The 16,688-nt window shown below is 41.8% G+C and overlaps 1 protein-coding gene across 2 annotated transcripts in view; it reads left to right on the top strand.

Annotated features, from left to right (window-relative positions):
* LOC101627694 (cytochrome P450 2C21-like) overlaps positions 1 to 12,451 on the top strand; it is a 19,378-nt gene extending 6,927 nt beyond the window's left edge. For both annotated transcript variants that reach the window (XM_004680599.1, XM_004680600.1), the window contains exons 4-9: positions 1,719 to 1,879; positions 3,179 to 3,355; positions 4,200 to 4,341; positions 7,881 to 8,068; positions 10,552 to 10,693; positions 12,270 to 12,451. In XM_004680599.1, the coding sequence (XP_004680656.1) occupies positions 1,719 to 1,879; positions 3,179 to 3,355; positions 4,200 to 4,341; positions 7,881 to 8,068; positions 10,552 to 10,693; positions 12,270 to 12,451 (992 nt within the window). The remainder of the gene's footprint in view (positions 1 to 1,718; positions 1,880 to 3,178; positions 3,356 to 4,199; positions 4,342 to 7,880; positions 8,069 to 10,551; positions 10,694 to 12,269) is intronic.
* The last annotated feature ends 4,237 nt before the right edge of the window (positions 12,452 to 16,688 follow it).

Consider the following 16,688-nt stretch of genomic DNA (forward strand, 5'->3'; position numbering starts at 1 on the left):
CCCCGCTGCTCCCCTCAGCAGTGTACTTCGTAGATCTGCCTGTTCTGCTCCCCACTCTGTCTCTGGTGAAGCCTCTCACCACCCCTGCACCTCTGGGCTGTACCCTAGTTCTGTATGCATAAATAAATAAATCTTTTAAAAAATAAATCTTAAGAAAAAAATTTAAAAAAAAAATAGAATTGGGGGGAAAAAAGAGAATATGGATTTTTGTTATCAGTCTGTTAATTTTTTGTCCTGATACCTTGAAAGTTTCCGTAAGTTCTCTAGGAGCTTCTTGACAAAAATCTTGACAAAAATCACACACATTTCACAAAATGCATATATCAACTCATCATGCTATGTACCTTCACCTTATACAGTTTTGTATGTTAATTATATCTCAAAACTGAAAAAGGAGCATCAGTGTTTCAGCAGTAAGACTCATAGCAAGTCCTTCTAGAGTGCAGGGCTGCATAACAGTTCACCCAGAGGGGTGTGGGGGTGAGGGGGAGGGAGCTGTGGCAGCACAAACCCGCCCGTGTGCACATGGGTATGGGGGTGTGTGCCTGCACACATGCAGGGCTGAGGGGTGTGGAGGAGACAGGGGCGGAGCAGGAGCAGGATGATAAGATGGGGTTTGCTAGCTTCAATCTTACATATTTTTCAGGAAAACTAACACCACTATATTCTATTTGACTAATGCCAATGTGTTTTTAAATCAATGTTGTATCATTATCCAGCTACACTGGTCTTTGCTGATACTAATATAAAATGCAAATATTACAAATATTTACATGATTCTGGTTTCTTCCTAGAATACATTTCTGAAAAAGGCAATAGAGTGCCAATGAACATGTATTGGACTTTTGATATATAATATCTAGCACTGGAAGGCGGGCCTAGGAGAAGTGATAAGAACTGAATTTTCATATTTTGGGGGTGAATGTAGAGAAGTCAAAATGTAACCCCCACAATAATTATTTCAAATTAGTTAAAATCTTACAGATGGGGGTGCCTGTTTCCAATGTGTGAATTTAATTCCTTTCACTGCTTTTTTTTTTTTAAGTTTTATGTTTTATAAATCCAAGGGGTGCAGGGGGTGAGAGGATTCACCAAGACAGATTGGGGAGCAGAATAGGCAGAGTGACTGAAATACACTGCTGAGGGGAGCAGCTGGCCAGTCAGGAGAGGTCTGCCGCGCCATATGGGTCCGCTCCCTGGCTGGGGACTGAACTCATGCTGCAGTGGATGCTGACAGCTTCATAGTGCGAGACTTTCAGTGTTGAGACGTAAGCCCTGTGCCACCAGGTCCTGTTCTTCTCTGCTATAAGAAATACCCATTTTTTCCACTATGTTCATAAAATATGGTCTGTCATTGTTCAGCTTCCTTTAGGCACCATGAAGAAGTGTCCCCTTGACAACTACATTTCACACCTTCTAATATGCATTTGAAGACCTCATATTTATTCTTCATGTGAATTACCTTGTGGCTCTTACTTGGAGAAGGCTATAGATAGAATACTTGGGGAAATTACTAACTTGGTCTGCATTAGACAGTTTTGTATGAGAAAAGACAGTAAATTTTAGTTTAGGTGTGTTCAGTTTACACTGATTATGGAAAGCCCAAGTAGTTTTTATACTTTAAAATCTTAGAAGTCAACTCCACTCAATCACAGTGAGCAGTCAACTTCAGATTTATAAAAAACATGTGCTGTAATGTTTAACTTCTCTGTTTTCAGCATCTCCCTGTGATCCTACTTTCCTTCTGGGCTGTGCTCCCAGCAATGTGATCTGCTCCATTGTTTTCCAGAATCGTTTTGAATATAATGACAATAAATTGATAATGTTGTTAAACACTTTACATGAAAATTTCAGAATTTCAAGCACCTCCTGGATACAAGTAAGATCAAGGTTCTCTTTAAGTAGAAACTTTCTAGCTGATTTATTCTTTATGCTACTTCTCCAGTCCTCTGCCCTATTTCAAAATTGCTAAAGTTTATCAAGCCATTATTTATAATCAATTAGTAAGTTGTCAGATTAACTTAATGTGTTGAAATGAAATTTGACATATGGAATATAGTCACAGAAAGATGAATTAAAAGATAGTATCATACATTGTGGTATTTTAATTAAAAACATTATTTCCCCTGATGTTTAGGTCTGCAGATGAACAGGTCAGTGAATAGAATGTACTGATTATAGCACCCTGTCCGAAAAAATGCTATTTCATGTTTGCAATCATTAATGACTAAAGTTTCACGTAGGGGAGGAGAAGAAAAGGTAGCAAATCAAGGGTGGAAAGAGCGCAGGGGTCATGGTGATGGGTCACAGGGACCACTCTTGAGGGGAGACATCAATACTGTACAAAAATGCACAATGTAAGAAATTTTTAAAAGAAAAAAAGTTCAACTAAAATTTTTATACTGATTATAAAGTTATGATGTATTCCATCTAGGAAAGACTTCTGAGGACTAGTGCTCAACTTATGTTTTAGAACAAAAACTGTCACCCAGGGATCTGAAACAGATCATCAAAAGTAGCCACGCTGGCAAGGGCTGAGCTGGGTCTAGACTCTGGCTTTCCTGGCTCTGTCGTCTGATACAAGCTAGCAGTCAGAGTAGATTGCTCTCTTGTCTGCCAAGGGAATACAGTGTCCTGAGAGACTGTCTGCGGTGAGCGAGTGAAACCCAGGGCTGGCCACGGCCAGACCAATAGAGCAATGTGCACATTTCTCAGAATGTAAAGCGCCTGAATAAAAATAATTTAGACATTTCCTTAACCTTATTGTTAAGGTTTCTTCATTACAAAAAAAGGTGTATGAGCCCTGCAAACTTTTTAGGCCACTCTCTGGAGTAGTAGTGGTAGGTAAACTGGATAAACAGTGATTTCAGATTCTATTATTGTTGGCATCTTCGATTGTTTGACCACCCCTATGAACCTCCATAACTCACCTGGGAAGAGGTGATATGCTCCTGAATTCCTTCTGTCATACTAAGAATTTAATTGATTCTGACAATGTAATGCATACATAGTGTGCCTCTGGTCATTTTACTAGTTTTCTCCCTCAAATTCTAAGTGCAATCAAATGAGGGAAGCAAGTCTTATTTATCTTTATCTGTTCATCATATAGCAAAATGTCTAATATATAAGAGGCACTTATAAGAATTTGGAGTTAACAAGTGACTCTTTCCTCTTTCAGCTCTGCAACATTTTCCCTTTTTTCCTGCATTACTTTCCTGGAAGTCATAACCAGTTATTGAAAAACATTGAGGAGGAAAAAAAGTTCATCGTGGACCAGATAAAAGAACACCAAGAAACCCTCGACCTCAATAACCCTCGAGATTTTATTGACTACTTCCTGATCAAAATGCAACAGGTACAATGTGGCCCCATTTGCTATTTCATCTTTGTGGGTGATGAATTAGCTAATCATGGATTAGCTTTGTTCTTCCCAGTAAAACTGAGAAAACTGAGATATTAAAACAAGCAATCCTCCCTAAAGATGTATTGTTTCCTTTTGTAACCCATACTGGGTGTCTTGAGATATTCCCTGCCAGAATAATTTGGAAGTTTTTATATTAACCATGTTAAGGTTGACTGCTTATTGGGGAATGACTGACATGCACATTCAAACTAGGAGGCACACACAAGTTCAAGATTAAGGACCACAAATTAATTCCCATGACTGACAAATAAGGGAATGCAAGAATGGCTGGAGATCCAAGAAGGATTGATATTGGAAACACTGTAGGAAATCTTCACAGATTGAAGTAGGTTTTGAAGAAGCCTTGGCTGAGATGGACAAAGAGGACAAGATGGTTTCAGGAAATCATAGTTGCAAAGAAATGTTCAGTTTCTCTTGAGAAGATCTGTTGTGGGTGTGATTGCTGGTGAGTCTGTGCTGGTGATGCCGTATGGGATGAGGAGGACTGAAGCTGGGCTGGGAGACTGACATGATAAAATCACTAACATGCTAGAACTGAGAATGACAACTTGATAACAATTGTTTGAAAGAAATTATAGACTTGTTGGAAATTCGTGAGTGATTATATTTTTATTGTTCAAAGGAATCCTAGCAACTTATCTAACTTTAACCTAAGGAAGCAACAGCCTTCTCTAATGTCTGATTTAATTTGCAAATAAGCAAATTATGATATATTGATTTATGTTACCTCAAAGGCTTTCTTCTTTGGCAAGTAATTCTAACACATTGTTGCTAGGAAAAACATGACAAAAAGTCCGAATTTACCATGGACAACTTGATTGTTACCATATGGGATGTGTTGAGCGCAGGAATAGAGACCACGAGCACCACCCTGAGATACGCCATCCTCCTGCTGCTGAAGCACCCAGAGGTCACAGGTATGACCACAGGCAGGATGGAATTCCAGGCAGAAATTGGCAGCAACACTAGGAATTTTTGCTATCACTGGATGTACTGCATTCAAATTAGATTATATCAACAATATCAAAAGAGAACAAAATGTTTAAACAGCAGCAGAAATTTGAAGGGCAGAAGCCTGGCTTTTCCCTTTTTTCCTTGATGTGGGTCAGTACAGGTCAGTAAACAGTTGTCTGAAGATCTGGATAGAATTTGCCTTCCTCTTTCTCTAAAAAAACTCACTTGTCCAGAAAAGTATATTTTTATTAAAAATTATTTCTACTGTAGTTAATTTGAAATGTAAGAATTAACTCAAAAAAATCACAGTATTTCTCTATCAAAGAGACTCACTCTCAAAAAAAAAAAAGGTGTACACAATAAAAATGTTATCTTTTCAAATACACCGTTTTAGGTAAAAAAAATTTCCCTAAATACTGACCGGATGGTTTCACTCATAGCAGGAATATAATGGACCAGGTGAGAAAATAATAATGAACAGCCATATACCACAGATGTTTTATGGGGGTGGAGTGGGGACATGGGATCAACAGTGACGGGAGGGAAATGCACTGGACTATGGTGATGGCACAGGGTGATTTGGTGATGGGAAGCCCATGGGGATTACAACTGAGATGAAAAAATGCACAAAATGATGTTAAAAAAAACTATTATAGGCCCTCCCTGGTGGCACAGTGGGTTAAAGCACAGCGCTGAGAATCTAAAGCCACTTCTGCAGGAGTTCGATTCCCGCCTGCCCTGGTGGTGACCACATGGCGTGGCAGACCTCTCCTGACCTGCCCACTGCTCCCCTCAGCAGTGCACTTCATCAATCTGCCTGTTCTGCTCCCCACTCTGTATCTGGTGAAGCCTCTCACCGCCCCTGAGCCTCTGGCCTGTACCCCAGTTCTGTATGCACAAATAAATCTTTAAAAAAAAAAAACTATTATATATAAAAAAAATTTCCTTGCAAACATAATTTCTTTTGCAAATCCGACTTTTCCGTTTTGTCCTCTTTTTTTTTTCTTGAGTCTGCATCCAAGAAAATATTTCCCTTACTGGCACTTTGGGGCATTAAGGTAATTTTAGTACAATTAAACCTCATGAAGCTTATCTCTGACATCAGCACCAGGTTTTCCCACTTGTTTAAATACTTCCCATTACACACAAGGCTATATGGCGCCATTTACGAGTCCTTCCCTCAAACATTTGTGGGATATGATGCAGCTGCCTTATTTTCACCTGATATAGATTCTTTCCAATAATTTCCCATCCTTCATGCTCCAAGATTTTTTTTAATTGAGGTAGTCGGTTTACAGCACTGTACATGATCTAGGGGAGAAAGTCCACATCTCTTCAGATAAATCAACACACCACACCCACCACCAGAGCCCTACATCCTGCACAACGAGCCTGTGTGCCCTCTCCACTCTGTCCCCCTCTCCCTCTGGCCAGGTCTCCATCTCGTCTCACAGCCTCAATTCTGTAGCCAGAGCTCTAGGGTTTGTTTTGTTTCAAGTCGATCGAGAACAACCAACTATGTTGATTATAATAGTATAAGACATTGTCCTCTAAATCTTGGGTGCACTGCAAAATTTCACCATCACCTCCACTTTCAATGAGTCTTTCTTGTATCACCATCTACTTATATTACCCTTCCCCCCCAACCCCCTATAGAGCATTCTGAATTTGTAAGTAGCTTCTAACTGCTCTTTGTAAGTGTTCTCACTACCTTAAACTCTAGCCTCTCAACCTGAGGTGAAGTTTTAAACTTCTCTGAAATGCCCAACTTTTTCTCTTTTCCCTTGCTTCACATTTTATTTTATTTTTTTTACAGATTTATTTATGTATGCATGTAGAACTGGGGTACAGGCCAGAGGTGGAGGGGTGGTGAGAGGATTCACCAGAGATGGTGGGCAGACCAGGCAGTTAGGCAAGGTACTCTGAGGGGAGCAGGGCCGAGAGAGGAGGGGTCTGCTGCGCCATGTGGGTCACCACCGGGGCGGGGATAGAACTCCTTCACTGTCTCACCCGCTGATCCCCTCAGCAGTGTACTTTGTCAACCTGCTGTCCTGCTCCACACTTTGTGGCTAGCTTGCAGTGCTGCAGTTTAACTTCTTGTGCCACCAGGGCCCTCTCGCTTTAAATTTTAAAAGGACAGGTTTACTAGGGGAAGGAAAAGGAAAAGAGAAGCACCTGCATAGTCACAGGCAGGCAGGAGATCTGCCCACTTTTTTCCTTCATGTCTAGTCCCATAGAGTTTTTTCCATATCCCATTACAAAGATATGTTCTTCTGGCAGTAAGTAAATGCTATTTGGCAAAAGTCACAACATGGTACTGGAGAAATGAGTCACAGACCTAACAACAGTGGCATAGGATTCTGTCTATTAGGAAGTAGCTATGTGACCTCTCACAGGTTTTGACTACTCAATCTGACCTCAGATACATGGTTCTTTCCCTACCTCATACCCTCTGTTTTACTTTTATTTTATTTTTTTAAAGATTTATTTATTTATGGGGTACAGGTCAGATGTGTGGGGGGTGAGAGGGTTCACCAGAGACAACGTGGGGAGCAGAATAGGCAGATGGACAAAGTGCACTGCTGAGGGGAGCAGCGGACGGGTCAGGAGAGGTCTGCCACGCCATGCGGGTCAGCTCCCTGGCTGGGGATTGAACTCATTTTGCAGTGGCTTCTGAGAGCTTCATAGTGCGGTGTTTTAACTACTGCACCACCAGGGAGAGCCCCCCTCATCTGTTTTAAAGGAGAAAATTATACTTCCTGACATTTATTGAAAAAAGTTAATCTCTTTTAATACCTGTCATACTTAAGTCACATATTACAAGTTACGCATTATTAGCTTTGCAGATAAAGGGAAATATGCTTCATGAATACAAATTCCTTTTTGTAACCTTACTCAATTTCTAAATTTGAGGATGGGAAATACCCCCATAAAACCTGGATAATACAAAATACTCCTCAGGGTCTGTTTTCTCATTTGTAAAATGCACAAAATAATATAGGATTACTGTGAGGAATTATAAAGTAATAGAACAGTGCAGCTCACCTGTTACATTTTACTGTCTAATTAACTTATTCCTTGTTCCTCTGTGCTGAGTCAACTACACATCTTACCAATGGTTCTAGTCCTTTAGCATTTGTGTGCCAGGTAGCTCTTGTCCTTTGGAACTTAACATACTTAAAATCTGACTACTCAAATGGTTCAGCTCCGTGGCCTTTAGAGAATCTCCAAAATGCTGCCTCACCTAAGTTCACTAAAGAAAAGCACACAAAGCAAGGTATTAGACCTGAGAAGTGAGTTTTTAGTACAACTGTGTTTATAGATACCTCTTTTAGGTCTTTCATGAGATCCCAATATGCCCAAGAAACACAAATTCCTCCTCCCCCTAGCACCGCCTCAGGACTCCCCTCTGTACATCTTCCCTCACCATATCGCCAGGTCCAAGAAGAACACAAAGTCTTTCCCTTTGCACACAAATTCTGATTCTCATATTTATTGCCAGCCAAGGCCCAGGAGGAGATCCAGCGCGTGGTGGGCAGACACCGGAGCCCCTGCATGCAGGACCGGAGCCGCATGCCCTACGTGGACGCCTTGGTGCACGAGGTCCAGAGATTCATTGACCTGGGACCCAACGGCCTGCCCCATGCAGTAACTCAGAACATCAATTTCAGAGGATTCCATATTCCCAAGGTGAGAGGTTTTCATCTGTGATCCACTTTAGACATCTCAGGTCAACAAAAGATAAAACTAGCAAGCTGACCATAGATCTGAGGCTTACAGCAAGGTAGGGGCCCACACAGGGAGGGAGTTCACAGTCTGCCGCCGGGGAGAACTATGGCGGGGGAGAACTGTGGCCGGGACTACTGTAGAAAGCGACAACTGTACAAAAGGCAACAATGACGGAAGAAATTTTAGAAAGGCCTCTCCCTGTGGCGCAGAGCTAAGACGCAGCACTAGGAAGCTGTCCGCAGCCGCTGCAGACCTCTCCTGGGTGGGCTGCTGCTCCCCCCTCAGCAGAGTATTTCACCTATTCTGCTCCCCACTCTGAATCCTCTCAGCGCTCCCCTCACCTCTGGCCTGTACCCCAGCGCTTCTATGCATAAAAAAATTAAATTTCAATTGGCTTTTTGTGGGCATCGGGTAATGTCTAATGTGACACCTAGTATGATTTCAAAGAAAAGGTTTCCTTTGATTAAAAAAAAAAAACAAACCCGGTCACTTTATCACAGTAGAATTCGAGACGTTGATCTCCTGAGTCTGGAATGTGCCTGCCACACCAGCGGGCCCACGGCCATGCAGTCAGCTCTACTCACTCGTGCTGTGCTGCTCGGAGTCGGTTCCTTTTCTTTTTTCAAGCGTTTTCTCCTCTACCATAGCTTCACACTGCTGTTACTAGGCCTTGGGGTTCTCTACCTATGGTGCCAGCAACCAGGGCAGAGTGGGGCTGGGGAGCGCCGAGAGGCCCAGGCCCCCCGGAATCTCCGGGCTTTGTCTGGCGTCTTCTCGGGGCCTCTTCCTCTCGCAGCTGTCGCTCATCCTCCCTTAGCGTTCTCCACCGCGCACCGCCTCTGCGCAGGTGTGCTCCTGCCTGCAGGTCCAGGTGTGCCCACTTAGGCAGCACGGCAGGTGTCGACCATCAGGCACGTGCCCCAGCCCTGCTCCCAGCGCCGCCCACCGCACTCAGGGCCGCATGTGATAGCCACAGAGGCCCGCGGCGCAAAGGCCTGCGCGTTTGGTTTAGACTGAGGTACCCAGCCGGCGACCAGGTGGTGCCTGATGTCAACAACGATGTCATCGTGAATCAGTTGGCAAGGAGGGAGGAAGAGACTCAAACCTACCTCCCCAATTAAGAAAGGGAATCACGTTCCACAGGCTTGGGGGACCAAGGTTGAGGACAAAGGAGTTAAATTTTATAGGCTGAGGCCCTCCCTGGTGGCGCAGCGGGTTAAAGCGCAGCACTAAGAAGCTAAAACCACTTCTTCGTGAGCTCGATCCCCGCCTGCCGGGGAGGTGACCCACATGGCGCGGCAGACCTCTCCTGACCCGCCGGGTGCTCCACCCAGCAGTGTACTTCGTCAATCGACCTGTAAATTTATAGGTTAAGAAGCATGGAAATGTGGACTTGGCTCAAGGTCATTGACTAGTCCCAGAGCAGTTCAGAGGTGAAGTACAAAGAGGGCTTCCTCAGGTAATGGAAGGGTTGAGTGTCTGTCCCTGTGCTCCTACCTCTGAGCTCGTCTCCAGTTGACCTTGGAGCTCAGCTCAGGGATTTTGCTTTTAGTTGCTCAAGCTGTGTCCGATAAACTTTTTTTCCTCTCACTTGTATTTTATAATAATTTATAATACTTGTACTTTATAATAATTTACTCTCCACTTAACTTTTGGCTACAAGTGTATGTATGGAGATTTCAGAGTTTATAGTTATTTTCTATTGGTCAGTTCATCTATTCCCCTATTCCTATGTCTCTAAATTCACTAGCTTTTCTTTTTAAATATTTATTTATTTATACACAAAAGAACTGGGGTATAGGCCAGAAGTGCAGGGCAGGGGTAGTGGTGAGAAAATCCAGCCGAGACAGAATGGGGAGCAGAACAGGCAGGTCCACTGAAATACCCTGTTGAGGGGAACAGTAGTTGAGACAGGAGAGGCCTGCTGTGTTATGAGGGTCACCCCCAAATTCATGCTGCAGTGGCTGCTGATAGCAGGCCATAAGACTGACCACAATAACCAGAAGAACCAGAATGCACAGTAGGCCACAGAAAGTATTTGAGTCAAAGGCCAGGGCCTCTGACACCAGACATCACCGCAGATAACTAGTACAAGCTGGCACCCCAAGTTAGAGAGCCCACAAAAACAGAGTATACAAGAGGGCCTCCTTTGTGTGCAGACCTGCTCCCTTGCAGGTGTTTCACTAAATACCCCCTTTCTGTTCTCCACTCTGTCTCCAGTGAACCCTCTCACCCCCATGCCTCTGGCTTCAACCCTGTATTTCTCACCACGATCTGACAGGCATGCATGATTTAATGGCTATTAGACGTGGTCATGAATTTGTTCTGTGACACGGAGCAAATGGCTCAATCTCATCTGTAAACTGAAAGGATTAGATAAGAAAATTTCTTCTCTGAAAGCCTCACTTCTTTGTCATCCAATTTATCTTTTTCCTTTCTATCAGGGCACGAGCATACTAGTCTCTCTGACTTCTGTGCTACATGATGGCAAAGAGTTTCCTGAGCCAAAGAAGTTTGATCCTGGCCATTTCCTCGATAAAAGTAATAACTTTAAGAAGAGTGACTACTTCATGGCTTTCTCATCAGGCAAGCAAACCTCATTAACTTACATATATATAACAAGGGGTCAAGTGAGATGACGAAGGGCTTTGCACAGACGTTTCTCTGGGCTGGGTGAACTGTTATTTCGTAGGTGGTCAGAGGCATAGTCCTGAGGTCCAGGGTACTTCTCACTGGACTGGAGTCTGCACTCCCTGTCCATAACCTACCAGAGGTTCCAAAGGGCTCCTCCTGGAACTGTACTTCCATGAAGACCTCTTTCACCTGACCTGAGAAGCCAGTTCAGTCAATGAAGCTCACTGAAGACCTGTTATCAGAGCCAGGTCTGCTTGCTCTCTGGTTGAAAGTCAACACCAGAGACACACAGTTGATGAGAGGAAATGAGGTTTAGTCATTGGGCAAGGAATGGACACACAGGAGCTCATGCTCTAGGCCTCCAGCCTGCACTGGGGAGACGCGAGGGCTGGCTGGGAGGAGTGCTGAGGAGGACTCTCTGCTCTGCCGCACCAGCATTTCAGAGACAGAGGCAGGCGCTTCTAGGAACTGCATCCAGGCCCCTTTTGCTTCCGAGTTTGGTCTTGACCAGCTCTGTCCTGGTGCTGGTGGGCATGATATTTACTATGATAATAATGAGGCAGATTGTGACACCATGTAAAATGTGAAATGGACTCTATTATCAATAAAAACATTAATGTGGCCCTCCCTGGTGACACAGCAGGTTAAAGCACAGCACTATAAAGCTAAAGCCACTTCTGCATGAGTTTGATCCCAGCCCCGGAGTGACCCATATGGCACAGCAACATCTCCTGACCCGCCCGCTGCTCCCCTCAGCAGTGTGCTTTGTCAGTTCTGCCTGTTCTTCCCACTCTGTCACTGGTGAATCCTCTCACTGCCCCTGCCCTGGCCTGTACCCCAGTTCTGTATACATAAATAAATCTTTAAAAAAAAATTGGTGAGTGTTGTAGAAAACAGATAAGGGATTGTATTGTATACCCTTTGCATGCCAAAGAACTTTGCATGAGCATCACAGACATGTGAGGTAGATCTAGAAGGATGGATTATCAGCATGCTGCGCAGAGCAATGACTGGAATCTGAGGTAATATCTACAATCACCAGCTTGTTTGGGGACTGGGCAAAGCTAGGAAGGTTTGTAGTTAGTTTATGGTTTTTTTGTATACTGCGCAATGCTAAGTCCTTGAAATCTTTTTAAAAGCAGGGACAAGACAAGGATAAGATTATCTAAGTAGGAAGAAGGACCTTTATTGATGAATCTTAGGTTGAAGTAGATGGGAAAGTCTCATGTCAACTGGGATAGGCGAGTGTGGAGTGTGTGTATGTGTAGAAAGACATCACTGGCAAACTGTAGCACAGCAATTCCTACATGGGTGTACAGAAAAGGTTTTCACACAGCACATGCACAGAAATATGTGCCAACAAAAGTGAAGAAAACCATGTTTTGGTGTAGATAAAAGAAGCCATAGGTTGATTAGTCTTTTTAAAAATATTATATTTATTTATTCATTTCATATTTATTTAAGTTTCCCTGTGTGTTGGCTTAGAAAGAGAATTCAATGGACATTTAACTTAGCTTTCTTTTTTTAGGGAAGAGAGTTTGTCTTGGAGAAGGCCTGGCCCGAATGGAGCTATTTTTATTTCTGACCACCATTTTACAGCATTTTACCTTGAAATCTCTGGTTGATCCAAAGGACATTGACACCACACCAGTACACAGTGCAATCGGTGCCGTCCCACCCTTCTTTGAACTCTGTTTCATCCCAGTCTGAAGAAGAGGCAGGCTGCCATGTTGCTGAGTAGTGATTGCTGGCTGGGAGTGAGCCGACACCCACCTCTTAACAGCAGGAGTAAATGTTTTTTCTAATCTGTTAAGATTCAGTTCAAATTTCCTTGCATGAAATAAGTTCAAATTTCCGTGCATGAAATGAGTTTCACTGTCTGATTTCTAATAAAATACCTATGTAATGCAATTTTAAGGTCTCTTGCACTATCTCACCTGCAGTGGATAGGTAGGTGACTACATATGTCTGTTTTATTAAAAATTGGAAATGGGGGCCCTGCCTGGTGGTGCAATGGGTTAAAAGCACAGCACTATGAAGCTAGCCAAAGCCGCTTCAGAACAAGTTCGATCCCTGGCCACGAAAGTGACCCACATGACTAGGCAGACCTCTCCTGTCTTGCCTGCTGCTCTCCTCAGCAGTGTACTTCATCATTCTGCCTGTTCTGCTCCCCACTCTGTCTGTCTCTGGTGACTCCTTTCATGGCCCCTGCACCTCTGGCTTGTACCCCAATACTGTATGAATGAATAATCTTTTAAAAAAATTGCAAATGGTCTCATGACTTTAATATTTCTTAGTTATGAAATTCATGTATTTCTTTTATCTAGCTCTCTAATGGAATGACTTCTAGATAATTTGACTTGTATAATTTCTGCTTTTCCCAGTTCTTATTAAAATATCATTACATGTATGTATCTATATAATGTATATGTGTGTGTGTGTGTGTATGTGTGTATGTGCCATACAGACATGGAGGAAGAAAACAAAGATGATCATTCCAGTTAGAGGGAATAACACTTTTCTCTGTCAATCTCCTGTTAATTTAGGACTATAACACCATGTAATTAGGATATTGAGAATCTAGATATACCTTTGCAAACTGAGATCATGGAATACTCAAACTTCCTGATAGGTCCAAGGATGTCCTTCCTTTTTCCCCTTAGTGTTTAAACATTTGCACACACATACATAGAACCAGACATACTGGCATTTTAAGGCAAAGAAGAGGGTAAGAGTGCATGTATATATAGTTAGATTTAAATACATACATGAAATACATGTATTTATTTTATGTGCTTATGTATATATACATATAAAAGCTATGATTTTGTAGTTAAATATATATATAAATTAATGTACCTCCTTTATTTTTGTTGCATAGCTATAATAATTTTTAAAATTATCTCCCTTTTTTAAAGATATTTAGATTTTTTTCAAACTTTTCCTAAAATAAAACATTCTATTAAAGCACAGCACTACAAAGCTAAAGCCACTTCAGCAGGCCTTCGGCCAGGGAAGTGACCCACATGGCGCAGCAGACCTCTCCTGACCTGCCCAGTTCTCCCCTCAGCAGTGTACTTTGTCAAGTGGCCTAATCTACTCCCCATTCTGTGAATCCTTTCATTGCTTCTGCACCAGTGGCCTGTACCCCAGTTCTGCATGCATGCATAAATAAAAATTTTAAGGAAAAAAAAAAGACAGTTTTATTATGTGATCTAGCCATCACACTCTATCTTAGCCAGATAAGCTGAAAACCTGACTCAAACTAAAACCAGAACATACAATTTTTATTGCAGCTTTATCCACAATGAACAAAGTGGATTTATTTATTACCCACAGTTTATTTAGGGTTTTATTTACCCACAGTTTATTTAGGGTTTAAACATTTGCAAACACTAGATAAACTGTGGTACATCTATGCAACAAAACAATTTCAACACTTAAAAGGGCTGAGCAATCAAGTCATGAAAAGACATGAAGGAATCTTTAAGGCATATTACTAAGTAAAAAACATCACTAAGACAAGGCTACACATTGAGCCCATTATATGATATGCTAGAAGAGACAAGACTATGACGATAATAAAAAGGTCAGTGGTTTCCAAGAATTTGAGAAAAAGAATGAATAAGAGGACACAGTGAAATTATCCTGGTAATACTGTAATGGTGTATGTACATTAACATAAATTTTGCAAAACCCATGGAGTGTAGAATAAAAAGAATGAACTTGGTTGTTGTAAACTTTGTTGACAGTGATGTTGATGATGATTGATCACTTGTACCGAATGTGCCTCTCCAGTTTGGGATGTTGATGGGAAAGGCTGTGCATAGGTATGAAAAGGAAGGTGTGGGAGCTATGTGTACTTTTTGTTCAATTTTGTTGTGAACCTAAAACTGTTCTAAAAACATAGTCTATCAATTGAAAGGAATAGCTCGTACCAATAACTGAAGCCAAGGCAATGTTTGCATCACTCTGTGACAATGGAGGGTTCATACCACTACCTTCCTGTGCATACATTAGGTCAACAATGGAAAGTAACTTCTGTGTGAGAAGTCACCTTATGGAGGAATGGAGAAACCCACATTCTAAGACGAAGTCTAAAACAGAAACACTGGTAGCCCTTCCCGTCAGAGTCACAAATTGTTCATACCTGAAAATAAAATTACACTAGCCGACCTTAGAGAACTTCTCTATGTTTAAGTTACCTATGATTCTTTCATTCTATTAATGATAGGACTAGGCAGGAGGAAGGAGGAGCTAGGCAGGGATACCATCTCTCTAGGAAGCTCCTAGAGAACTTCCCCTGGGGCCTCCCTAGTGGCACAGGGTGTTAAGGCACAGCACTATGACGGTATTGGAAGCCACTGCAATATGAGTTCAATCCCTGGCCAGGGAGGTGACCCACATGGTGCAGCAGACCTCTCCTGCTCTCTTCAATTGGTATTTCAGTATTTCAGTCAGTTCACCTCTTCTGCTCCCCACTCTGTCTCTGGTGGATCCTCTCATCCCTGCACCTCTGGCCTGTACCGCAGTTCTTATACACATAAACAAAAAATCTTTAAAAAAAAGTTTCCCTGAGGTAGGCGACTGAGCTTATTTTATCTCAAATAAGCTATTGAATTTCTTTTAGACATCAGCTCTGTCTGAGTCAATCAGTACATTACTACTTCTCATTGTCTTGGGTAAAGGATTATCAGCATCTGGATTTCATCAAGTTTAAAGATTATATCACTAAAATTTTCTGAACCTCATTTTCAACAGGTGGTATAATTATTAGCTAAAACGATTTTTACTTTCGACATTGCTATCTAGGGTGAATCCCGGAATAGTGGATCATAGCACACACTCAGCATTTTGCATGAGGAAAGAAAGTCTGACTCAGAGGCCTCAACTCTCACAACTTTTCTATCACCTGCAGTTTGTGTCCTTGGCCAAGGACACAGGGAAACTCCAAGGCCAGCTTCCTCATCGTGAAATTGGAATCATTTTATGTAAAGCAAAGATAATTTAGAGAGTCAAAAGGAAATATGGACGAGAAGTTTCTGTCAATCTCTTTGTCAATGTAGGAGTACAATGCTGTGCAACTGGGATCTTGAAAATCTCAATCTTTACTAAATGAGACTAGGAATGACTGTATTAATCAATACAGAATAAATATCACTAACTAAACCTGAATTTCAAGAGTAGTGGATTTGAATGAGAACAGAAAAGCTAAAAACCTTTACTTTTATCTTAGTGGGCTTAAAGTCACTCAGAGATTAAGTTGACTCAGATGACTGTTCTCATTATACCTCTAGGAAGCATATGATAAAATAGAGGGGAATGTTGTTTGAAGTTTTAGATTTCAGGATCACAGTTTTTTAGGCAAGAAGAGAAAGCAGCAGTGGATCTGTTTATGGTTCTGGTGCTCTGTCGCTGCTATTTGCTGCTCCTTTCTCTCTGGAAACAGCTTATGAGGGAGGGAGGCTCCTCCCTGGCCCCAATTCCTGGAAATATCCTACAGTTAGATGTGAAGGATGTCAGCAGGTGTCTAAGTAATGTAATTATGATTTATGCTCCTTCTGGGTTGCAAAAATAAATAAATTAACCCTCAATTTTAAGTAAAATGATGGCAAATTATTGCAATGTAATTATCAGAAAATAGTCCCTATGCCATTTAATTTCTCCATTGATTTTTTTTTCTTTTACTTTGTCATTGTCAGATAATGGAATGAAACAATACATTGAGAGAACAAACATTTAAGTCATTCTAACATAAGATCAAATAAAGACAGGGGTGGGAAGAGCAAACTACTATGGTGGTGCATGAGTGAATTGGTGGCAGGAATTTCACAGGGAAACCATACATTTTATGAAAATGAAGAATGATATAATGAATATATTAAAAAACAATAAAGCATACTTCAAAACTAACAATAATAAAAAAATAAAATGGTAATAGTCTGGG

This window comes from Condylura cristata, unplaced genomic scaffold (assembly GCF_000260355.1).
Source record: "Condylura cristata isolate star-nosed mole 26May11 unplaced genomic scaffold, ConCri1.0 scaffold00011, whole genome shotgun sequence".
Classification (NCBI taxonomy): domain Eukaryota; kingdom Metazoa; phylum Chordata; class Mammalia; order Eulipotyphla; family Talpidae; genus Condylura; species Condylura cristata.